The following is a 27,278-nucleotide window of genomic DNA, read 5'->3' as shown; positions in this document are numbered from 1 at the left end:
TGTGACTTTTCCACTAAGTGTGAATGCCTTTTGTTATACACACACCCCCTTCCTTGAGGGAATTCTTGGATTATTTAAGGTAAGGTTTGAGAAAGACTCAGCGAGATTCTGCATAACCAGATCAGCCCATAACATGGCTTGCTCCATGTTATGTATATTTTTGAAGTCAGGAATGCATCTTTTTCATCTTGGATTTGTCTTTGATAATTTGATGTTTTGTATTGATCGTTTATGAATTAACCGATTGAATTTGGCATAATACATTTACCTGACTAATAAATTATGTTTTGAATTATTCAAACCTCGTGTTATTGCTAGCTATGTATGCTGGCTTTGTTCTGCAATAAATAAATAATAAAAAATATATATTTAAAATTTTTTTTAAAAAAACCTTGTGTTATTATCACTGATAAATGTTGTTGTCCATAGCACTACAAGCCACGGTACAGGTTAGTAACGGACTAAAACATGTTAGACGGAGCAGCGTGGCACGCTATACAATGTTGTTAGAGATCCGACTAGCAAATTGGCATTATTTCAAGTATACTTAGACTGCAAAAGGCCAACTATGGGTTTTTTATTTAGAACAACAAAATATTGTTGAAACTAATTTAAGTGTGGATATTTAGGCCTTCATCTACAAACTTATAATCCTGTGCGATTATTATTAAAATACTTTGTCTTGATTACGTAGATAACAGATCTATGGGGACCACATAAAAATCTCCTAAATTGAGTAAGTAGGGTTCTGCCTTTTTAGGAGAGTGGTTAATCGCCTCTGTTTAATGACCAAGACTGACAAGCTTGTATTAAGAGATTGTATACCCGGCCAGTGCAAGACTCGGGATGCTATAGGAATCTGAGTAAATGAGAATAAGGTATAATAACAAATCAAAAGAAGTCAGATATGAGCTAAGTTTCATATAAATCAACATTGTGCACTGGAAAGACCGAACATCCAGTGAACCTTCATCCACCAGTGGATACCGTCATTGGACCAACTGGGTGGACCCTACATAGACAACAAGATTGATTAAATATCACGTTTAGCAAATATAGTAAGATTAGATCCAGCGGGAGATCCTTGATGAGCAGACCGACTAGCACAGCTCACATCTGTGTAGATAGGCTGCTGCGCTTGCCAGAGAGTGTTGTGTATTCATGTGATGTGCGTTTTCAGTGTTTTGTGTGGACGGAGAGCTGTTCAGAATTGCTGGGTGAAACGCTAGAGTGAACGCCGATCATTTTCATTCTAAAACGCCGTTTTAAAACAAAAACGCACTAGTGTAAACGTGGCCTTAGACTACAGCCAGCTAGCATTTCAGAATTGTTATTGCAGAGCTACACAAAAGCAGAAGTATAAATGCACGGCTATGCGCAAGGTAGGCAAAACATTTTTTATTTATTAAGCGGAATCGAGTTAAAATGTTCAGTTAATTGAGATTATAACTTTAAGCTAAATCCCCCAGCCCTACAGTGTTTCCTCTAGGATTTTTCCCTCTTGTTTTGCTCAAGGATCACTGTTTGACAGTCAATCAGTCACCAAGTAACCTTAATAGGTCAACAAATAACGCAGAGCACTACTACAATTAGATTAAAGTTTGCTCTGTTATAATTCACTTACATTTTAATACATTTTGGTGCATATGTAAACCACTATTAAAAAAATTTAACTGCAACAACTGAAGGTTTTGAATAAGAAGCTGTAATGTAGCCATGGTTGGAATGAATTTTGGTGTGGCGCCAAAATTTGCAGAAACCACGGTATAGATAGATGTCTTGTTATATTGTTAGCTTGTCAGTCCCTGTTTTTATATAGCCTTTGTGTTCAAATGCCAACCCGTACCATCAACTAATAGATCCATCTTGGGACTAACATCTGTCGTCAAAATCTTCTAAATAAAACCTTGAATGTTGAAAAAAAATGGTACAGAACAACTGATTTTCACCCGAGCCACCAAGCCCACATTTCTGCACATATGCTTGACTATGAATACCTAATGATGACAAAGACCTACAATAATCATGATGACCTGCTCATATTTCAACACAAAGAGAGCGAGCGAGAAAGAAAAACTGAAACTAGACGAACAGCAAAAACTATCCCCAAGGGCCTTTTTTACAGTTAAATGAAATAATTAGAGCCAACTCCCCTGTGGAAGCACTTTTAAAATTCATTTTCAAGGAAATAATTAGTTTTTTGTAATTATGTGTGTGTCTTGCATCTTTAATCTTTAATCATTAGGAGGCAGCCCCCTTTGGGCAGCAAGGTGCTACGCTACACCTCTTTGTTGGCACACTTGTAGTTTCTCTGACTGTCCACATGGAGTGCCAAAAATGGACATGAAAATCAGGGATGTTAACGCTGAGCATGCATTGTGTTCCTGTGCTTAAAGTAGCCAAGGTTTAATTGGGCCACAAGGTTCAAAGGAAGTCCCTTTGGTGGCAAAAAAAAAAAAAAACATTAATTATAAGCAGCCTCCTCAGACTATTGACGAAGCAAAAATCTCAACAGAGAAGGAATAAGAATAACCACATTCAGTCTCATGGGTCACAGCATATTTTAAACAGACAAATTTATGACAAACAAAGGTCAATGGCAACAAAGGAGTCAAAGATAGCAGGGCAAGTCAGGAATGAGTATTTTATCTAACAAGCTTAACACACAAATCTAACTATACTTAATAAATGCTAACCAAGTGCAACAAAATGGCATGCAAGCACTAACCCATGTTTCAGTTCTTAGAAGAGGCCATATTTTCCTCAAGAGCCTTTGTTTGTATGTTTATAAAACCCTCCTCACAAACACAAACTGCACTTTAAACAGGATGAAGTATTAACGGTTAAGCCCTGAGATTGGATGTGGGATTGCCATGGGCGGTTTAGTTTATGCTTGGCCACAACATCTACTGCGTAACGTCTTCCCTCAGAGCTCTGAGCTCCCAGGCACTCGTATTAATTGAGCTAGTAATTGAACAGTTGTCTTCATTAGTTCTGGTCGCCTGCACACGAGTCTCGGTTTTGGGATTACCAGCGATGTGTTTGTGTGGGGAAGAGGGGGTTGAAGCCCTGAGGTGGATTTACAGAGGGTTTCGAGCGCACACTGCTAGAGTCTGTTAAAGGAAATGAGAGATGACCAATGGGCTCACCCTAGCAACCAGAGATAATCTAAACAAAAAATAAATGAGATGGAATTCTATATAAGATCAATATAATCAATCACCAAATACTACAATAACATAGGATATATTTAAACAGTGTACAGATTTTATAATAAAATCTCGATTTTTTTATATTTGATAAAACAATTATTGCTAATACAGTGAGTGGAAAAAGTATTTAACATGTCACATTTTTTCTGGGAAAAATATTTCTATAGGACCTGTTAACATGAAATATGACACAAGTGATAGTGTAACTACGGAAATGTATTTAATACATTATAAAATTATATATATATATAAATATATAAAAGGTTTTTTTGGTGATGTCAACTTAAAAAAGCCTCTGATATGGAGAATGAATCTACGTATTGCACAGGTGTGAGTTTTTCACAGACTTCAACAGAGTGTAAAAATCTTGATGGTTCTGTGGGTCTCATCTATCTAATCTGAGCTTTATATTGTATCCTCTATTGGATTCAAGTCAGGTGATTGACTGAACCATTCTACAGCTTGATTTTCTTTTTCTGAAAGCATTTGAGAGTTTTCTTGGCTTTGTTTTAGATCATCGTCTTGCTGAAATGTCCACCCAGGTTTCATCTTCATTGTTCTGGTAATGTAGATGCTGGACTGAAGCAGCTAATATTAATTTACAATGACAAAGGCAGAGGGTTGCTGAATAACTACTGAGAGATTTTAGCTGCTGTCTGGGCTTTCACTGCCTTTCTAAACCTCCCATTCTTCATGTTTTCAATACTTTGTCGTATGTCATTTCATTTTATTACACATAGCTTACTTTGTAAACTATTTATTATTGTTTTCTTTGCATATATGGATTTCTTTGGTTGTTCCCAACATCTGGTAAAAATATGTTTTCAAAGAAAAATGGTGACGTGTTGAACATTTATTTCCCACAATGTAAATGATTCAGTGAATGTGATGTCCATTAAAATTATATACAAACAACCTGAAGGTTTCAATCTCATTCATAATTAATATGCTACTTTTTAAAACTGTTTTTAGTAAATCAACTAAACCAACTCATCAACATTTTATTTATTAAAAGTAGATACTTTCTAATAATCACCTAAACCAGTTCATAAAATCTGTATTTTTCACACAGTATTTTGCATTCAGAAATCCAGATGAGGTTTTAAACTGTATAGAAATTTCTCAAATCTTTCCTAACACTGAATTCAAACCAAATGAGAATTTAAGTATTCATGCAGGTTGATTACTTACAACGTTGATGCAAACATGCAGATGCAGGAGAATTTGCAACAGGTAAATCAAATGATGCAAAATGCATGACACGTTTGTCCCGAGCACATGGTACTTTCATGCAAGAAAAAAAAAATCAACAAGCTGAAAAGTTGCATAAAGAGAAAAAAACATTCCGTGAGTAATACAGAGCAAGTGACACATGTTCACTCTAAATTTAGGGTGAAACCAGCATAAGAGCTTGCTTCCAATCTTATTTCATGAACAGAAAAAAAAGCTAGCAAAACAGAAGCAGGCCCCTTTATAGCAAAGCAATGTGCTTGAGGTCAGGCAGAACTGAGGATAAAACTAAATTAACTGAGGGCTCCCTGACCCCCTTTTGGATAGTTTTAAGGGGTTTACAAGAGCTGCAAATCCTCACAAGATGAATAAAAAGCTGGTGTCTGACCTCATCCTAAGCCAGAAGAGGTTTATTGATGACAAAAAAAGAGAGAAAGTGGATACAAATTATACTTTGACTTCCGAAGAGACATCTCCATCCCCTTTTAAGATGCATTTTAACATCAGCTACAATTTGCATCCCACTCTGCCGACCAATTATTGTGGCATGCAACGCGGAGAGGCAAACTCAAATTGTCAAGGAACAAAAAAATAACATACCAAATAAAAAAATAATAAATAAATATGTACACCTCAGACTTCAGGAAGAGTGGGTTAGTATTCCTCCTGATTTGCTCAAGGATTTAGGACAGTAGTTCTACTCACAGAGCGCCTCGTGCTGAAATAATTATGCCTAAGTGCTTTCTGAGTTACGCTGAGAATGAAAAATGGTGGTGGTGTCCGCAGTTAAATAATGTTAATGACTCAGACTAGAAAAAATGCAATGCACTTTGCAGCATGTGTCAAGAGCAAAGCACGATGTGGGCTTAAAACAACCAACTTCACACAATATAGAGGGTTTTGACAGGGGGTTGGCTGGGGGTGAAGATCAAGCTACGCTTTAAATATCATACACAGCGTGTGGCAGACACCTAACACCTGTTTGCAAGGAGTTGAGACACCTTCCTCCTCTCGCTGATGCGGATTCAACTATTTCCTGGTAGCTAACAGCTTCTCAAAATGGGAAGCCGCTGCACCAAACTGGAACAAACAACAGCAGAAAGCATCAGAAAGGAATATATTATGAATATTCAGCGAGGAGGAAAAACTGAATCCCTCATTTTCACCTTTCCTTCGTTCTCTACATTGCAGCTTTTTCTTAACTGCATAATTAATGAGCAAAAAAAGGAGTGTGAATTTGTTTGTGTTGCCAAATAAAAAGTGGTGGAAAGACTTTCTTTTTTGTATTGTTCTGTGAAAATAAAAGCAAAATAAAAATAAGCATTATGTGTGCTGTTGTATTTTGTTCTCTAATCAGGTGTCAAAATTGAGGATCATAAAATGTTTGAGCACCAAATCAGCATATTTCAATGATTTATGAACACTCTGAAAATTTACAGCTGCCATTATAAAAACTTGTTAAATTTGATATGGGTGAACAAATTACTTAGCGTTGAAAAAGTCAACAATAAATAAAAGCTACCAGCAATTCATTTTTTGTCAAAGTCTTTCTTTCTGTTACTTCCCAGAAGATTTTAAATAAATAAGTAATTAAATAACTAGATGTTGGGCGGTACGGTGGCTCAGTGGTTAGCACTGTCACCTCACAGCAAGAAGACTGCTGGTTTGAGTCCCAGCTGGGCCAGTTGGCGTTTCTGTGTGGAGTTTGCATGTTCTCCCCATGTTGGCATGGGTTTCCTTCAGGTGCTCCGGTTTACCCCACAGTCCAACTAAATGTACTTTAGGTAAATAGGGTAAACAAAATTGGCCATAGTTTGTGAATGTGAGTGTGTATTGGTGTTGTCCATTACAAGGTTGCGGCTGGAAGAGAATCCGCTGTGTAAAACATATGCTGGATAAATTGGCGGTTCATTCCGCTGTGGCGACCCCTGATTAATAAAGGACTAAGCCGAAAGAAAATGAATAAATGAATGAAATAGATATTTTCTGTTAACTTTGATCATATGGCTGTGTATGCTAGAGCAACTAGCAACTTAGTAACCAATAATCAACAACTAAAAACTAAAAGCTCATTTTTGGTCTAACAAAAAGTAAATTTTTTGTCACTTCGCCCTTAAAAATACTCCAAATAAATCCTTTCTTCTCAGACATAAAAACACTCCTTTTAAGCAGACACAGGTAAATTCGCAGCATCACAACTCGCATTTGTTTCCCAGACGTCAACTGTTTCTGCTGTAATTTCCTTGACCTTTCTGTGCAATTTTTATTCACTCAAACGTGATGTGCTTTTAAAATTTGCTTCCATGAAGACAACTTGCCATAAAAAAGGAACAGAAGAAAAAAAATTAAGAAAAGGGGGTAACTGTGTGTATGCCCGCTAAAGGGGTGTGTGTGTGTTTTTTTTCATCTCTCCAAAGGTACACAGGTCCCCTCAGGAAAAGATTAACTGGCCTAGAATCAGCTGTCAGAGTTTGATACATTCAGAAGTTATGCAGAGAGGAAACCAGACAAATTCATGCATTTGTGATCCACCGCACTCAAGTAAGGGGAACATTAGACACGGCTTGGCTGCAGGGAAGTATATGAAAGAGGTGGCAGAGGCTAATCGTGTAACCATAGCCTAAAGAGACAAACTTCAGTTCTGGAGCTCCATTATACTATGTTGCACTGCTTATTTCTATGGCTTCATGACGGAATCCAGGCCTCTGAATAACACCTCTGCCCCTCCATCTATCAGCACTGCTACAGCACAAGTGGAGAAGTTTAAAGGCAAAAACACAGTTTTAACTCTGTTTTTAAGTTTTCTTTAACATACAAAACAATCTGACACTTAAACTTGATTGTTCATCATATAATAAGTGTGGCAAAATTTTGGCCCGTTCATAACAATATATATTATACATGACCCATGTAGCCCATGGTATGTCAATGCCAAGCCATAAAATCATTAGACCCAGAAAATTAAGGAATGGTTATCTTATTTAATGAGTTATCTTATTTAACCCCAAATGTAGTTTCAAACATTTTAGTCTAAAACACAATTTAAATGTTTTTAATTAATTGTGAGTTTATCTTAACTTAATATTCTTACACATCAATATTTCTGTAGCAATGTTTGTTTTTATTCAAATGTATTAAATTATTTACTTAAATCTAAAAAAAATGGTGAAAAGTTTACATTCATCAAGGAATCATAAAAAAAGACATCTGTTTCCACCAAAAATATCTCTCTATGATGGATTTTTGAAAATTACGTTTTTATTGAGTTTAAAATACTGTCTATATAGTTACTGTCTCTTAAAAGTCAACTCAAGTCATTTAAATGAGACTTTTTTTTAAAACAAATCTCAAGCTATTTTCTATTTACATCAACAGAAACATTTGCTCACCCACTTGTTATATTGGGAATCCCCAATAATAGGCTGACATGCATACAAGATCAAAAACCCTATTTCGTGTGTTTCATAATATCCACTTATTTATTACTTTTTTTGCTGAATTATTTTTCATACCTTTCTTTTGCATGACACTCATCTGCAGTGACTGCTCTGAAGACCCAGTGTGTTATGATTGATCTACTTCATGCAGCACATGTTGGAAAGGAAATGCCTATCACCATTATTATCAGGTGTTGAAAATTTTTTAAGACAACGTGGCTTCAATTTTGCTTTAGAAATTTGAGTGAGAGTCCAAATTCCTCAAAAAAATCCCTTAATAAAATAAAAATGCTTATAATTCTTTCTTTAATTACAACTGGCCTCTGAATCCCACATTCATGGGATTCATTTAGCTTGCTGTTAAGTACTGTAGAAGTCTTCAGACACAACACAAGGTTAGGGCTTCGGTGCTGTGGTACTGCTGTAAAAAGTAACTTTAACCATGCATTCTTCACAGTCTAATCAGCAGTAAAAAGAAAAATTATATTTACCATCTTAGTGTAGAACACGGCATTTTCCTGATATAATGCTAAACTGGTTCTAAGAATTTAAATAGTGACTTTCATGATACATAATAGGGACATTTAAGCACTGTTTTCAGTACTGATGACAGAATGAAAAATCTCGCATCAGCATATTGTATTTATTTCTGAACAATCAAAAGTTCAATTCAGTGTTGAAATTATCTTTTAAAAATACAATATTCTTATACTATGTTTTCTTATACTAAAGAAAAATATGTACTGTATGCAATATTTATTCACAAATTAAACTCAAATACTTACTAAAATATTCAGCCAATGTCATTATGCTATTAAAATATGCATTTTGAGTCACAAAACTTTAAACCTCATCAAATTTATGTAAAAAAAAATTTCATGTAATTTTTAATCAATTTAATCTAGAATTGAAAAGATTTGTATGCCTAATTTGATACTCATACTGTATTTTGTTAGAATAGTGTATTTCTCTTTCTCTCTCTCTTATCTTTTTGTTTTATCAGAAGAATTTGCATCTAATGCACTGCATCTCCTGCACTGAAAAATCCTTAAAGACCCGGCTCTGTGTGTAATACCCCAGCACTAACCCCAGTGGCTGCTTGTTTTCCATCTCGGCTGGGTAACTGCTGACCGTGCTCTCTTTGTAAATATCTTTGATATGTATTGTGCTCATGTTTAAGCAAATATCAGAGGATAGCAGTGTAGCTGTTTGGTGGCCATTAAGATGCAGCGAGTGGCGTTCGCTCTCAGACACTGTCTCTGCTCGCAAAGGTCAACTACCAACCCCCCAAACACACACACACACACGTGTGCGGGTAAATAAGGGCCCGTTTACAAATGTGATGGGGAAACAGTTCACCTTAAAAAGCCATTAGGAGCTGGGCTTTTGAACTTTACAGCCTTCTTTTTAATTTGCTACTGCTGGACCTTTGGTTTTCTGCTTCCTAGGAAACACAGACTCATGAAAATAAAGGGGCCTGTAGTGATATTACAGTGATTCTTGCATGTTTTCAGGCAGTTTCACAGTTAATTTTTGTCTGAAAAAAATGTAATTGTGATTTGTGCACTTATCACATCAGTCTGATAAATTGACTGATGACAAGCACTGTAAAGTTAATCCTTTCATTTTATCATGTTCATGGGAAATTGACAATTACATTAATAAAGCTAAAAATTTTAGTTTTTTCCAAGGCATTTTCCCAATATAAAGGGCAAATATTCCTAGTCATCTTTCATAATAAATTATTCAATTCTATTAATAGTTAAACTCATTACAAGAAGACACTTTAGGGTTTATACCAATCAAATAAAATTAAAAGCGGTCTCTATACAGCAGAGGAAACAGAAGCAGCTGAAGTGGTAACTCATATGCAGCACGAATACATTTACATTTCAAAATTATAATTGCTATGTTTTGAGTAAAATATATGTTTTATACATAATATGTAAACCACCCATAAGTGGATTTATTTATAAAATGAAGCAAATGCATGTCTATATAAATCACTGATTCACCTGATTTATTTAAAATGTTGAATCATTCAGGGAACAATCCATAGCTATGTTTTCTGTGGGTTACACAACTTCACTGCTGAGTGAAAAACTAGGTAACTTGTCTTGCCAACTAAGCAAAATTCATTTTAACTCACCCATTAAAAATTTATTTTTATAAAATTCATCCCAACAAAGTTAATGGGAGTGACTGTTACACATTACTCACATTTAAAAACCTTTCAGTGAATTATTCAGAAAAGAGCCATTTCGTATTTATTTGAAGAACACTATAATAACCTAAACAACTTTTTTCACTGTAAAAAACTTTTCATCAAACAGAAAGGCTCTTTAAAGGTTTTTCATGGAGCCAATAACGTTGGAGCTCTTTTGTCAAGTAGAGTTTAAACAGAGAACGCTGAACTAGGTGAGCAACAGGCAAGTTTAGAACATTGAAAAAATCATGTACAGTTGAAATCAGAATTATTAGCCCCTCTAAATTATTAGCCCCCCTGATCATTTTTTTCTCCAATTTCTGTTTAACCGAGACTTTTTCAACACCTTTCTAAACATAATAGTTTTAATAACTAATTTCTAATAACTGATTTATTTTATCTTTACCGTGATGACAGTAAATAATGTGTCACGTTCGGTGAGGGGAAAAAGGAGCGAGGACTCAGGTGCAGCAAATAATGGGTGTTTATTAAGAATAAAATAAAAACAAAAAGGCAAAACAAACAACCCCGAGGGGGAAAACTCTAATAAAACAAATAAACGAACAAACAAACTTGAATAGACTGGCAGGACAAGACAGGGCTGGACACAAGACAGGAAACAATCGACGACGAACTGGCAAAGGACTGAAAACATGAGGGGGATTAAAGCAAAAAGTAAATTGACACACAGGTGAACACAATTAACTAATGATGGGTTAACAAGGAGGGTGGGACTAGACAATAGAGCGCATGACACAGAGAGACAATACAAGCCATGCACTCACAAAACACAACACTGAAGCACACGACAAAAGCACGTGACCACAATGTAAACACCGAGCCACGTGCTTTGACAAAAGACGCAAGACACGAGCACACGATGAATGAAAGCACTCACCTTGCGCTCACACACGCAGCGTGCATGCTTCATCCCAGCGCCGACCAAAACCGAAACCAACAAGACTGAGACGCTGGGAATGAAACACCACGCTGCTGACAAACGAAAACACAAACACGAGTACAAGAGCGCACGCGTCTGAGGGACGCAGAGCGCGCGCGCGGCCGCGTCAAGCAGAAGCGCGCACACTCTGCGTACACCCACGACGGCGCGCGCGCACACAGAGACAGAAACAGGACCAGACCTGAGTAGTATCAGAGCTCTGCCACCAAAACAAGAATTTACAAGACCAAAGTGGCAGAACCCTGACATAATGTTTGACTAGATATTTATAAGACACTTCTATACAGCTTAATGTGACATTTAAAGGCTTAACAAGGTTAATTAGACAGGATAGGGTAATTAGGCAAGTCATTGTGTAACCATGGTTTGTTCTGTAGACTATCAAAAAAATATAGCTAAAAAGGGACTAATAATATTGACCTTAAAATGTTTATTAAAAAATTAAATAACTGCTTTTATTCTAGCCAAAATAAAACAATTAAGACTTTCTCCAGAAGAAAAAATATTATCAGACATACTGTAAAAATTTCTTTGCTCTATTAAACATAATTTAGGAAATATTAAAAAAAGTTTAAAAAAAATCAATGGGGGGCTGATAATTCTGACTTCAACTGTAAGTGTTTTGAGGTTAAATCAGCATAATGCAAGAATCCGTTGTTCATTTACTGATAATATCCTTGGTAATTATAACCTGCATTTACATTCATTTTATCTAAAACCTGCAGCAAAGGTGCATAAAGATACACTTCAGTTAGTTCAGCATCAGATAAATAGTGCTAAACTTCTAAATGTCTTTCTTCTTCCATCACAGATGTGTATATACCTGTATGTACCTGACATGACATGAACCGATCGAATGGAAGACTGGAGATGTGACTCACCCATCCTTCCAGCAGTGGTCAGTGCGAAGGTTCACTCTCTAGCTGGAAGCACTGCTTGTCTCCTTGGGCTTGACAGGAATCTGCACTGTCAACACGGATCAGACCAGCAGCCTAACCCACAGTGGCAGCGTCTGACCTCGGCACCAGCACACCGCAGCTCCAGCTTCAGGCACGGCCTGACCAACAGCAGCCCTGGATGGACTCGGCTGCTGCAGGATTGTTCTGGGGTGAGTAAAATGAAAGTTCACTGTTGTGTTTTTGTGACCCAGGTGTTTTGGGCCAGGTTTTGTTTGAATTTCAAGGTCTAAGGGGTTGTACACACAGGACACATGTTTTTGTGTTCAAAAATAGACAGATGGAGAGAAATGGAACAGGATGCAGTGGAGGTTTTTTAAGGTTTTACTTTTCATAACTTAACAAAATGACATGATAATCTATTTGAATGACTGTATTAATAACAATTAACTAATAATAATTTATACAGTAAATTAATCAAGTACTAAATTAAAAATAATAAAAAAAATGTATAGTAAGTTTCCCAGAGATGGGTTGCGGCTGGAAGGGCATCCGCTGCGTAAAAACTTGCGGGATAAGTTGGCCATTCATTCCGCTGTGGCGACCCCGGATAAATAAAGGGACTAAGCCGACAAGAAAATGAATGAATGTATTGTAAGACGTACAAAGAAATCATAAATCCTCTAAAATCCGCCTCCTCACATACCAATGAAATACATTTACGCTTATATTTACATATTTAATAAAATAGCTTGTATATTAACATGACATCAATAACATTATCTCCTTAAAATAGAATACTAAAAAGTTACCATGTATTTCCATGGTAGTTGTTATGTGAGGCCAGCAACAGTCAAAACAGGGCCAAACAGATGTATACAGGGAATCCAGAGTTATGGTCAAAAAACAGGCGAATGGTCAGTCCCGGCGGCAAACAACATAAACAATAAACAAACAAAGCAAAGATCGGTACTTGGCAAAACAAGGTAAGAGAACGCATCATGATGTTCACAATACAGTTAAACAGACGGAATGCTGTTTATAAAATTCATGTAATCAGTTCATGAGCGGCTCCCAGCCATGTGTGTGTGAAATCAACAGAATCCGGAACAGTTGTGTGTGAGCATTATATTGACTAGATCTGTAGTCCATATAATGGCAAATTTGTAGTCCTTTAGCAATCTGCCAGGATAAGATCACTGGTGATTGTGACTTTCTTATACAACTTCTGTCATTCGTAGATTCTAATTTGTGTGTGACTTGCCTGTTTTATGGTCCATTAAACAGGTAAACAACTAGAAATACACATAATTTTGTAATTATCTCACATTTTTGTAGCAATGCACTGTTCAATACACTTTTAATTGTGTTTTTGTTTTTTTTCATATTTTGGAAGGAGCAAATTTGGCTAATATAACCCAACAAGTTTTGGCTAACTGGCTTTATTTTCATTCAAATTGAGTTTACAACAACCTACAACATATTACAGCTTAATTATGTAATCAATTGACTTACTTTTGAAGTTCTTTAAAAAAAAGATTTTTGAACTAAAGCAATTTATCAAAATAGTCTTCTTAATAGGGCTGGTATGTAAATCACTTGGGTGACTGACATCGCATCTTTATACTTTGCTTTGCAAAAATACTCAGCAAAATGATTAAGAATTGACCAGAAGCAAACATGTCCACATGGTGGAAAACATGTTGGCGTCTCCCACTGCTAAACAACCATCAGCTGAACTCTCTAAATAACCACCACTGACAAACCCTTGCTCAAAGTTTTTTGAAAGCGCCACAGTGCTCTGGTGCTCTGTGTTTTTCTGAGGTAATTACTCTGCCAAAATGTCTATAATGAATTCAAAAAGTGAAGCTGCTGCTTGATTCTTGTAGCATGACATGTGAAGTGCTTGCAGCATTCTGAAAAGGAGATGTTTACTACTGCCTGTGCTGTAGGCTTGTCTCGAAAAACCTAGTGTATTGCTCTGTATTGCTCTCAACTTCAATCTGCTTAGATTTAAAAGGCCGTCTACAAAGGTCACAAGTTTTTGGTGTCAATGGTTACAAACTCTCTGTTATTGCGCTTGTCCTGTCTCAGTGAAATACACATTTTAAACACTTTTAAGTAGACCTAAATTAAATACATATTTTTATCTTTTAATTAATAAAACTCATTTTAGCCTGTTTTGCAGAATTGTGAACACATTTTTGATGTGTCTCCCACCACCTCACCTGTCTCTGTTGTTCTCCTGGGCTTCCTCTATCAGTGGACGCATCCCGCTGGAGTCTGCAGAAGCTGTTAAGACTGCGGTGGCACAGTAGCTTCATGGGCCCCACAGGGACTCTCCACCTGCAACAATGGACAGGTTATGAGAGTAAACAAATATGGCTTTTCTCTATTTCAAATGCAGAAAGCTCTGGCTGGGGGAGATCAAGCTAACTGAGAGGGAGGAATACTAACACCCTGTTCAATATCAGAGGAATAAAGTCTTATCTGTGAACAAGAATGAATAAATCCCAGGTTTAGGACTAGGGATCTGGGAGAGAACCCTTTGGAAGAGCAGTCATCGTCAGTTGAGTTGGAAAAAAACAGGCTAAAAACAAAATCCTGTCTTTTCCAAACCTTTAGTAGGTCCCAGTTCTGTATCTGAGGATGTGACTACATTACATTATGACAATGGCATGTTGTCATATCAAGTAAATTATTCTATTGTCTTATTTTTGTTTTCTTTTTTGCAGGTTGATAATGAATAAACACCTCATGAATTAATATTTTCTCCTGTATTACAGTAAAATTACTTTTAAAATACATAAAGTCTTGTTTGCAGATTGTAAAAAACCTTTTTTGATACTGAATGAAAAAAAAGCTCTAAAAAGGATTTTCATTTAAAATCTGGATGAAATGCCATCAGCAGCTAACAAAAAAGGGTGTGTTTATTTAAACCTCAATAAACTATAAATATTTGTACAGTGGTACAGTTCACCTTTCGCGGTCTCACACTTTTGCAGATTTTTTTTATGTAATTTGACTTGTTTTTTTTACGGTGCTTTGTGTTCTGCATCCTGATTAGCGCATTGCCTTTTTGCATCTTGATTGGCTGTAGACCATTATCAATTAATCTCCTCCATGCTGTGTTTCCTGTACAATACAGAATGCATTCAACTTGCCAAATTTACATACATCTTTGATCAATAGCAGAGCTGTACTGTATATTTGCAAGTTTTCTCCCCAACAAAATACCATAATGTCGACGAAAAGTTTTGCACTGGCAAAGGCACCTGCGGTAGCACTCAAAAGGCAGGGGAAGATGCAAACCAAAAGTTGGACTTTTGGACATGCTAAAGTTAGAAGTTATGCGGCTGTAGGGCACCTTTAGAGAATAAATAAACATTCAGTTCATTACATAAAAATGATGAAAATGATGAAAAATGATAAAAAATAAGTTGCCACTCTCCGCGACAAGAATGGATTCTGATTTAGGTCAGTGACTGCAGGAGAAAATGTTTATGCCTGTCTGAGAAAAGTGTATAAAGTTTGTAGTGAGGGGTTTTGCAGCTTTAAAACATCTATAATAATTGTAAAAAATAAAGCTGACTACTTTGCAGATTTCATCTACTGTGGGTTATTTTTAGAATGTAACCCTCGCGATTAATGAGGTACAACTGTACACGGCAGCAATATGCTGCAAAAGTGAACTGAATTCAACCCTTGCCCGTTGATTGAGAATTAGGAGTAGGGCTGCACAATATATCATTTCAGCATTGATGTCGCAATGTGTGCATCTGCAATAGTCACATCGCAAAATATGCAATTCGGGATTATAGTTGACTATATAGGCGATTATAATCTATGTGGGGTTTAATCATAATAGATTTAATGTTTATTATCTGGCATGCATTTTTAAAGTGATAGTTCACCCAAATTTGTTTCATTTCACCCTTCACTTGTTTCAAAAGTCTGAGTTTCTTTTTTATGTTGAAAAAAATATATAGATATTTTAATAACTGAAACATTTGAAACGACTGAAAGGTGAGTAAAGTTTCCTTTTTGGGTGACCTATCCCCTTAAAGCATGTTACTGTGTAAACTTTTTAACATTTTAGAGTTTTAGGGTGCTTTCACACCTGTGAATCGATTCAGTTTTTCCGAAACAGAGATTAAAATTGTTACATTGTTGCTCTTTGTTCTTGAAGCGGTTCGCTTTCACACTGCAAAGTTTCTAATCGGACCAAAAGAGCTAAAACAAGTCACGTGCGAGTAAACTCTCCTTACATTGGTCAGAGTGTCAGGGTTTATTTTGCAGCGTCCCGCTCAGCTGTCAGGAGAGGTGGTGGTTTGGTGGTGATTGACAGGGTGCGCGCGCGTGACGTGTCTGAGGAGAGACGCGGTGGGGAGGGGTGAGAAGGGTGTGCGACAATGCCTATTTGAGGACTGGGAGAGAGACGCGAGATTACCCGGAGATCATCACTCGTTTGCGGGCATCCGGAGACTCGCGAAACTTCCCGCCCTACTCATAATTCTCTCTTCATATAGCCGTAAGCCATATGCATATCCATAAAACACTGTGATATAACCGCGCTCGGATCAGATCGCTTTCTCACTGCAATCCAACCGCTCCAGGGTTCGTTTCAATCGAGCCGAGACCACCTCATTCAAGCGATCTCGGAGCGATTACTTTGGCGCGGAACAGAGCGCGATTGCCCTGTTCACATATGCCAATCGAACCGCGCTAACTGGGCAAACGAGATACGTTCCGAAACAAAAGTGTAGGTGTGAAAGCACCCTAAAACATACGGCCACAAGATATTGTTTGTCACTTTAATAAAGATCACATTATATAAAATAAAGAATATGCATCATTGATTATTCAATTAAGGTACTTGAATTTGGTTAGAATCTCCAATACAGCAGATTAGTGATAAAAACTTTTATTTTTACTATATTGTTCTTATCTATTCCTGTAATTCATTTGTGGTATATTATTTGAGACCCACTCCACTACAAAATTACCCCAATCAATCTAAAATGTAGACCTCTTTCCAAATAAAGCTGTTTAAGTCATTTGGTGAAATTGTATTCACATCGCAATAAATATCGCAGAAATACAAAATATTGCAATGTCAGATTTTTCCAGTACCGTCTGAGCCTAGTAAGTAGCAATTTTTGTTTCCTATAATTTTTTTTAATTATTATTCATTTTGCTGCTCTAACAGGGGAAGTACAGAAACGGAGGGCACAATCAAACCCGACCAATAAGAGTACCACCAGCCAGATACCAAAACTGATGCTTTTTTTTTACTCGCATTTGGCACTTGGCAAGTGCTAATTTTGGTTTAATTTTAAGTCCATACAGTTTTACTTAATCTTACCAGTTTTAAGAAAACATAATACAAAAATATCAACATAAATAAATAAAATACAGTATTCTGTGTAGGAAATGAAGGGGCCTTCCTCTGCATACCCTATTTTCTCTGTGTCAGGACAACCTTGCTTCTGAGAATTATTAATGGCTCCCTTGTAAGCTGTCATCTTTTTTTTCCCCCTCATCTTGCATGTTTCTCCGGTCCCTCTGAAGCAGCACCACCACCAAACAGGCCACAGATCAGTTCTATCAAACTCTGAGGGAGAAACCAAACAGTCCCTAAGGGTGAAAGGAGTGACCCAACACAGCACCCAAAAAAGTGGAGCCCTGTTTAAAGCACGCCATATTATTTAGATTGCGTGTGTGCTGTTGTTTTTGCGAGGAAGCTCAGACGAAGGGGTGCGGGGACAAATCGCAGCATTGGGAGAGACATGTGGCCTTCGTTTAAACTGAGTCATAAATCAGAGCACTGACATCGAGAACGAGAGAGAGAAAGGAAGAGAAAGAGAGAGACTCAAAACTTAAAACTGCCTTGGCTCATTTTCTGTGTTTTCCTCATTTTTTTTCCTCTGCTTCACCTTCCTCTCCTCATCCTGGTACTTTGTTTACACACCTTTTAAAATGCAATATCTCAGACGCATTAGCCTTCTTCCCTCTTTTGCAGACGCTCTTCTCTGGGTTAAAAGTTAATAACTATAAGCTCTTTTCCTCACGTACCTCCATCACTCTCTCTCTCTCCGTCTTTGCAGTCTCTCCCCCCACAACCCTAAGTAAAGTACACAGTGCTTCCCTTGGGCTCACAACCAAATGCCACGGCCACGTTAACCCCCATCCGAATTCACACCACTGCCCCTCACTTTCATTTGGCCCTGCATACATTATGGCCTCACGTGTCCTCTGAGCGTCTCGATCCGCCCAGCACCCCGCCATCAAGCACAGTTCACCGCCCGTAGAAGACGGAAGGTCACTGTAAGGAAAAGCAAGGGCAAAGCGGCCTTTTGCAAGAACAACAAAATAACAGCATCTCAACATGTTTGCTGTATATTAAAGGAAACAAGTTGTGTTAGTTAAAAGAGACAATTCTTGCTAATTTGGGGAACAACCGCTACTTCTTTCATTGTTTACATTGCAGTTAATAGTCTGTCTTCATTTACATCACAGGTGTCAAACTCAGTTCCAAAAGGGCTGCAGCTCTGCACAGTTTAGTTCCAACCCTAATTAAACACACCTGATCGAACTAATTGAGTCCTTCAGGCTTGTTTGAAACCTACAGGTAAGTGTGTTGGAGCAGGGTTGGAACTAAACTGTGCAGGGCTTCGGCCCTCAAGGAATTGAGTTTTACACCCCTGATTTAAATGATTTCAAACCATTAAAAAATTATTGTTAAAGTGTGTTTTTTTTTTTTTTTTCATTGCCATTTAGAATCTGTCCTGTTTATTCTTGGTTTAATGAGATGTTTTTTTCTATACAGTTCCATTTTGTTATTTTAAAAATTGTGCAATCTTGTTTATTAATTTAGCATTTTTTGTGATTTAACAGCATGTTTGTTATTACTTATTACTTATACCATTGTTGTGACGTATGGGTGAGTAAATTGATGTTTTTACTACTTATCAAGCTTGTTCTTTTACAGGGTTTCTGCTGATTTCATGAAGTCAAATTTAAGATTTTTAAGACCTTTTTAAGACAATAAAGAACGAAATTCCAGATTTGTATAGGGCTAAACGCTAAAGATTTTTTAATGGCCCATAAGGAAAAAGTTCTATTAAAAAACTAATTCCATTTAATTATTTCTTAACAACTTATTTTAAATAACGTGTCAAAACAAGCAGACCCTAGTTATATACATTTATTTTTGCAATGTAACTATTAAACATAATTAACAACGTAAAATAAAACTCTTTATGCACAACAGTAGAGGTGTCAAAATTAATTGTTTCTTTGGTGCACCACGATGCAGAAGCGGACAATTCGGTATCGGTTCAGTAATAATCATAACCGGTTATCATGTACTGATGTTATTTATCTCATTTGCGATGTCTCCGTAGCTTACTATGGAGAGGGAGGTGAGCGTGAGTATGTACAACGCTCCAACTACTTAAAAACGCAAAAACTGACACGAGCGCGTGTCTGCAGAGTTTTCTCCACTGTGTCTTTCATGGATTAGCTGTGATCGCCGCTGCCGTTTAACAGTGTCATTCATCTGTGAAGAGCGCCAGCGAGTAACAGCCAATCGCAGCCCTCTCTGTTGAGCGCGTGACCAATCAAAGGGGTGTAAGAAAGAACTTGGTGAACAGGACTCAGAAAACGAGCAGGATTTTTATATTCATTTGTTTATTTCCTATAAATGCTTGTGTTGTACAGTTTATATATTGCACTGTTTGTATTAAAAGAATTGTATTACAAATAGTATATAAAAATAAATATATTTGTACATTTTAATACAAGAATTGCTGTTCTGTGAAGAAAACATAAAATACTGTATGGAAAGCGTCGTCAATGTACCGTGGCGCACCAAGATATCGAATTGCACCGAATCGATGGCATGATAATAGTAACCGAACCAAACGAACCTTGAGATCATTGTAGGTTCACACCTCTACATAACACTTTCCTAAAATTTTATTCAAATGTATTTGTTGGTGATTGGATGTGTGTTGGATTGATTGGATAGCTTTACATAAACAAAAGAAAATTAAGACTTGTTTAAGATGATTTCAGACCTACAAAACAATATTTCAGTCAATTTATAAGTTTTTTAAGGCCTAAAATTTTGTTTAATTTTAGGACATTTTATACTTTAAGACCCCACCGATACCCTGTTTTACCTGAATGAGTGCTTGTGTGATACAAGTTAATGCAGTGAGCAATGTTTGAATATTAATATACGCTAAAGGTTTCCAAAAAACATTAAATGAGATTCACATTTGACAAAAAAAAAAGACTAAAATATATTTGAGGGTTTTTTTTGTTTGTTTGTTTGTTTGTTTTAAGTTTCTGTGGAGTTAAAAAAAATATAATTCATTACGTTGAGTGAAATACACAACTGTTAAAAAGTTTGGAATCAGTAAAATAGCATATTATAATGAAATTATAATAATATACAAAAAAATTACAATCACCCTGAGATTGAAAATATATTATTTAAAATGTTATTAATGTTATTTGAAATGTTATTAATATTTCACAGTGCAATAGTTTTCACTAACTTAAAAAAAGAGCAAAAGTAATTCATTCAAACAATATGGACAAACCCAACAGTTATATTTTTCAAACTTTTTAACCCTACAATTGTGTTTGTCTATATTTTACCCAAAATGTGCTTGCAAAAACCTAGTATTTTCATTATACATGTGCAAATGCAAATAAAAGTAGTATTATATTAACAATCTGTACCATCTCATTGCGATATTGTGTTTAATTGAAACAGCACATGAGAATGGTTTAGTACATCTGCCCGGTCTAATCCTATTTACATCAATTGCCACTTATCAGTATCATGCAAATACCTAAAAGCTATATTGCCACTTATATAGATTTTCCAAATGAAGTGCTGAAGATGATTATAATTGCTCAATATTCATTGGCTTGTGCATGCGGAAGAGCCTAATAACGCTCTTTGGTAGCTGCAGCAGCTGTAATATTTATCAGCTTTTCAATAATCTACAGTGTTAATGTCAATCACCGGAGTGCTACTTATGCAAGGAATCGGATTGCATTCAAATCCGTCAGACAGAAGGGATAAGAACAATAATCCCAATGTCATTACAATGAAATTTGTAATACAAATATGATTAGAGGAAGAACAGGGATTTAATGCATCATCAAGGTATCATCAGATTGTGAAAGCAATAAAGAGTTTAAAGAAAGAAAAAAGAAAAACTGAAAGGCTTTTTTTTTTTTTTTTGCTTTGCTGTTTGCTCTGTTTGTCTGCTTTTGCATGATTAATATTCTAGTCCATGCCGTCCCACTGCGCCCCTGCAGACAAACCCCAACCAACTGCCTGGACGCTCCATTTTCCTCCAAAATTCATGCCCGAAACTCTCCGAGCGTCCCATCAACGCTTCATCCTAATGATGATGATGGTGGTGGTGGTCCCGGAGAAAAAGTAAAAGGCCTTCCAGGGAATGAGGTGTGGGGGTGATGCCGAATAACACCCTCCACCCTCGGCGGCGCTGTGGGCCGTGGCGATACGCAGAGTCCATTGTGTAGCGATTATGTAGGACGAACACGAAGGGTGCTAATCTTACTGTGGGAGGGTATACGTGCTTGTGAATGATTGAGCAAGAGGAGAAAGAGAAAAGGAGGAGATGAGGAAGAGGAGAAGGAGAGAGGACGAAAAAAAGAGAGAGAGGGAGAGAGCGAAGCCCCTTAGCAGCGATTAAGAAATGGTCTGTCACAGATTAAAGCTGCGGGGAGGCAGGAGGGAGATGAGCCGAAGCCTCCCACAGACACAGGCTCATGAGGACGCTTTACCCAGATTACCTGCGGTTATACGTACGCCAGCAGCTGCTCGGGCACACACACACACACACAGAATGAGAGACATTGAGAGGGATGAGAGGGGGTAAAACAAACCCAAACCAAATAGGCTTGCAATTTACAAAGGGCGAGCAGAGAGGGAGGACGACAGAGATGGAGAAATAGATGGACGCCTGAGGAGAAAAGAAGGAATAAAGGAAAGGATGGAGGCTTGAAAGGATGCCTGGCATGACAGAAGTAGAAAGAAAAAAAGAAAACAAAAAGCAGACGGCCACACAGAAGATTTGCATTACTCTTTTATTCTTCATTTTGATTTTGATTGTAAATACTAAATTTGTTTTTGTTTTGCTTTTCTCACTTAGGCTAATTTCAAGTTATGTTTTATGGTAGAGTTTATGTCAAAAAGTAAGTGGTGCTAAGTAATCATTATTGCCATGTTTTGAAATACAACTTCAAAGATCTTAATAATAATTATACACAAACACATTTTAACACTAACAATCATGAAATTAAGAATCAGTTCTTACAGTATTACATAAACAAATAAAACTGCTGCAATTTATAACTTTATTTGAAATAAAAATCAAAAACTAAATAATTACAACTGAAATGACAAACATTTAAATAAACATAGATTTTTTTGTTTTTCGCTGATCAACAAATGTTTAAGTTGATATTTAGAAAAATTATGATGTGTTTTTTACTTATAAATCTAGCGCATGTTCATGTTTTCCAGCAAAAAAAAAAAAATATATATATATATATATATATATATATATTTTTTTTTTTTTTTTTTCTGTTGCTGTTTTTTCTGTTATCTATTTTTTAGTATTAATTGTGTATATAACTACACAAAAACAATCCATTACAAAACAATAAATTATTATAATAAACTACTAAGTTTAATTTAAAAATACTTACTATAGCCAGATTTCTTTTACTGTATTTACTGGATTAAACATAAATCTTATGGATTTATTCTATAAAAGTCTGATAACATTCTATAATAATAAAATTTATTTTTATATAGCGCCTTTAAAATTAGCATCTTAAGGCACTTCACAGACATAAAATGTGCAGCAGTAAAAGACACGAATAAATGCAAAAAAAGTAATAATAAAAATAATTAAAAACACATCAAAAATAATAATAGATCTAAAATCTTATAAAAGTCAAATAAAATCTAATAAAATTTTAAAAGATGATTTAAAAATACTCAGGGATTTTGCATTGTAAATATCAAATGGTAAAGAGTTCCTTAATTTCCACAATCCAAATCATAAATCCAATTTGGGCTGGGTAATAAATTGAAAAGCAATCGAAATCGACATTCAGAATCTATAATCTATCAAATTTTTCCAGGTCAATATTTTCAATTAATTTCCCTATTATGTGTGGAGTCATGTAAACATGCTTTGTCAAGGCTCATTTATAGTTATTATATTATGATTTGTACTTATTATATTTTTCTGATATTGTACTTCTGCCAACCGCACAACAGGCCTTCACATACCAGCACACATCTCAAAAAATTTAACTACACATCACAAATTTGGTAGCGGTGACGAGGGTCAGCAACGCGGAGAGCCGCGTTTTAGGTAATGTGTGTTTTAATATCAGTTGTTCTGCACTGATGTTCGATAAATAATCATAGATAGTACAGGGCTCGAAATTAACTTTTTTACTTGGTAGCGCCGGTGCTCCCAACTTCAAATATTTAGGAGCACCAAAATAAATTTAGGAGCACCAGAAAAAAATTAGGAGCACCCACCAAAAATGAATGAGCACCGCTGCAAATTGCTTTTTAAGGGATTTATTGTATTTTAAAACAACATCAATAGGACTGACAAAAACCAGAAACAACTATCGAACTAATGCTGCGAAGACATTGATATTTGTGTGCAATAATTCCAAAATGAATGTCTAATAATTAGGCTATAGAATATTAGTGATGATGAAAATGACAATAATAGTAACAATGAATTACATTTCTCATTATGATACTGCCTTGAATGTGCATGAATGTAGGTTATCTGCTATAAAAAGTCTGTTACTTTGTGAAAAATAAATGTATAGTTTGCATCAAACAAAAAGCATTGCAGTAAGAAATATTGATTTTGTACTGCTTTTTATATATGCATGTCAATTTAATAAATAATATTTCTGCTACAAAACAAACAAAAGATTATAATAAATCATTCAATTCAATGATGAAAGCTGCAAAGCAGTCATCAGTAAATAAATAAAAAAATAATAATATACACCTCAAAAAAGAATAGACAAAAGAAAAAAAGTAAAGTCTCACTTCTATCACTCTTTAAAAGCTTTGGTTTCAGTTTGTGTCAATTTAAAGGTTCAGTCTGAGATGATCTTCATTTTTCTGTGTTTGTGGAAAAGCAGGCGAGTCAGCCGACCCAATTTATGAGCAGGCAGAGCAGGAATCTTGCGCTAACCATCGGCGCAATACCGGTCTTTGTTATGAGCCGCAGTTTCAGTGTAAACTTAGCAAAGGCGAGCTTCTTTGGCGATGAAATGTAAAGTATTAGATTAGACTTTTAGCGGACATTTGCGCTGAACACGCAGTGAATGCGACGCATGAACATTCGGGCGCCTTCTCCAAGAAGCGCGTACTCGATTGATCTCAGCTGGCGGATCATCATTCACCACGTGACGTGTCATGATCGCTTTTATCTGCGCCTCAACTTTAGGTGGGGGTTTGCAAACCTGTGTGTTTTAAGTTTTTACTCTTCAGCCGTTTGCATTTCCCGTGGTCATAAAAGCTCCTTCCCTGTCATCTGACAGCGGAATACCTTGAGTGAATGACAGCTAATATGAACCAATATAGCGGCAGAGAAGAGCGATTCAGCACGTTTTTACAAAAAATCAAAACAGGTCGCACTACAAACATTATCTGCAGTCGCACTAATGCTCCCAGATATATTATGAGGTCGCATAGATTAATTTTCGGGCGCATATGCGACCAAAATGGTCGCAATTTCGAGCCCTGTAGTAGATAGTGTGTGTTAACTTCAATTATTTTAAATTCAAGCAATGCACCCATTATTCAAAATTCTCTCACTTGTAATATGTGAACATATTTACTGTACAAAACTTGTCAGTAAACTATGACATAGAATCAATAAATAAAATAATTGGTTATTAATTGTGATCAAGTCAAAATGCTCAATTAATCGAGATTTGGATATTAGGCCAAATCGACACTCCACACAGAAATACCAACTGGCCCAGCCTGTACTCGAACCAGCGACCTTCTTGCTGTGAGGTGACAGTGCTAACCACTGAGCCACCATGCCACCATCACAATATTAAATAAAATATTGTTACTCACAGGATTTTTTTTGTTTGATGTTTGACTATTGGTCAGAAAAACTAATGTTTTTATTTAAAAATCAGGGATATTCCACCAAATATTGACTTCTTAACCATTCTCAAGTTAAAACACTGATGTTAGCCCCTTTCACACAGTGATACTAGTAAATGTCCAGTAGATTTCCTAAATTACTTTACTGGTAAATTCATAACAAAAAGTGTTCACACAGGCACGGACGTTCCATAATTTTTCCAGAAAAGACCATTCCCTCATCAATCCCAAAATACAGGTAAATTCTAACATCTTTAAACAGAAATGACCTACAAAACAGCTACACTTGTATTTGTAAACATAGAAGAAGTCGGCCTTTTCTTGATGTTTTCACTTTTATTTAAAGTTTTAGCATGCAGCTGCTTTGTTAGACATCCAAAGGCAGAAACGCAAACTGGAGCTAAATGTTTACACACTTGACTACATTACAAATTATGTGGATTGAAGTATTGTAAACAATTTACACATATGGAGGAACACTTTCACATGTCGAGATGTTCATAATATTTGTGTGTGCTGGTGCTCACCAGCTCCTTCACATGCACATATCATGCAACTTAGGGCAAGCAAACAGTGGTTTATCATAAGCATTTTGTTGATAATTTTTTACACAGTTGGTATTAGGAAGGAACATAGAAACGTTATTTTACTGAACATCTAGCTGCTAAATGTATCTGGAAAAATATTCAAAGGCTTTTAATTTCATAAACCGTGCAGATGTGAATGTATCTGAGTGGTCTGATTGGCTAAAGTAGACATCTCACGCCTGCGCGTTCTAGACGTGAATGAGCTCTTTCCAGCAATCTTCCTTCTGCGTTCACACGTCGCTGCATTCTGACAAATTACCGCTGTTGTTACAACATCTCTTTCTGGAAAATTGCCAGAAAAAAATTACCGTTGTTTCCAAAAAGGGCCTAAAAAGTTGGCGGTAATTTTCCAGAAGGGTCTGTATGTGTGAAAAGGGCTATTGTGTTGTCTAAAAAAGATACAAACAAGGCAGAAAACATGCCACGTATTTATTTTATACAAAAAAACTGCTCAAAATAACAACTTTTTCGTTTTAAATTTTGAAGAAATGCCATAAACAAATATTTGATAAATTATGCAGCTTTACCCAAACACCAGAAACATCAAAAACTGTAAAATCCTGATTTTGAGTTATCTCTGTATGTAAAGAGTAAGAAATGCAATTCCTGATCTACATTTACATTTATGCGTAGCAGATGTTTTTAACCAAAGCAACTTACAAGTGAGGACAAAAGAAACACTTCAAATCAACAGGAAGTAGTAGTATATAAATTATATGAACAGTCAAAGCTACAAAGTCTACAAATCTTAAAGGGTTGAAAAAGAGGAGAGAGAGCGAGTCCAATAGGTGGTTTCTCAAGCCCAATCACCTGTGAACTCATCAAAAAAACTGAGGTACATAAAAGCAGGTGTCTGTTGCGTATGAAGAGGAAAAGAGTGTGCATACAGAAAAAACAGAGTGTGAGTCACTTACAGGTGGTTTGTAAAGCCCACTTATTTGTGTTAATAGTTAAATACTTAAGTGTGCTTAACTACTCAGGTAAGTATGCATATTTAGATTTTCTTTAAATAAGGTTCAATAAGTTAAATCTCACAATGTTTGCTCCAGAAAGAAATAAAAAGTATGATTCTTCTAGAGGAAAAGCTGGCTAATTAGGTCTGCATTCTTCATCTCACTAGAGTCTCATTTTCACATTCTACACCTGCCATGTAAAGGTGAAATTTCTTCACTCTCTTATTGACTGATTGACACATATGGGCAAGTGGCTTCCCATAATGCATCAAGCTGGCAGGTCAAGTATGGCTTTAGTTTCATACTGAGTGAAGAAGTCGAAGGTTTGCTCAGTTTGTTAGAGCAGAAACAAGCTCCTCTGACTGGCAGGTGAGGCTTGTTTTGAACTGCTGGAGCAATTAATTGACGAGCCGATTGAAAGGAAAAGCCTGAGGCAGTAAGACCTGAGTCCTGAGTCTAACTGTTTAAAACAAGTGTTGACACAAGACAGACTGTTACTATTAGGTTTTTACACTCTCAGACAAACAGCTGCAGTTTTTACCTGATATAAAATTTGAATAGTTGTGCTGAAAGA

The 27,278-nt window shown here is 36.3% G+C and overlaps 1 protein-coding gene across 48 annotated transcripts in view; it reads right to left on the bottom strand.

Moving 5' to 3' along the window:
* The window catches only part of LOC137487928 (uncharacterized), a 100,906-nt gene that overhangs the window by 49,634 nt on the left and 23,994 nt on the right, over positions 1 to 27,278 (bottom strand). For 18 of the 48 annotated variants that reach the window (XR_012392222.1, XR_012392223.1, XM_073926228.1 and 15 more), the window contains exons 3-4: positions 14,171 to 14,288; positions 11,928 to 12,149 (exon numbers count right to left, since the gene is read on the bottom strand). Coding sequence is in view for 30 of the 48 variants with exons in the window: in XM_073926197.1 (XP_073782298.1) it covers positions 11,928 to 11,931 (4 nt within the window). In the remaining 18 variants the exon portion in view is untranslated. Of the gene's footprint in view, positions 1 to 11,927; positions 12,150 to 14,170; positions 14,289 to 17,399; positions 17,557 to 27,278 lie in introns of all 48 variants that reach the window. The other 30 variants (XM_073926230.1, XM_073926237.1, XM_073926238.1 and 27 more) reach the window with 3 other exon arrangements.

Source organism: Danio rerio, chromosome 16, assembly GCF_049306965.1.
Source record: "Danio rerio strain Tuebingen ecotype United States chromosome 16, GRCz12tu, whole genome shotgun sequence".
In the NCBI taxonomy this organism is placed as follows: Eukaryota; Metazoa; Chordata; class Actinopteri; order Cypriniformes; family Danionidae; genus Danio; species Danio rerio.
This window is presented reverse-complemented; position numbering and strand designations above follow the sequence as displayed.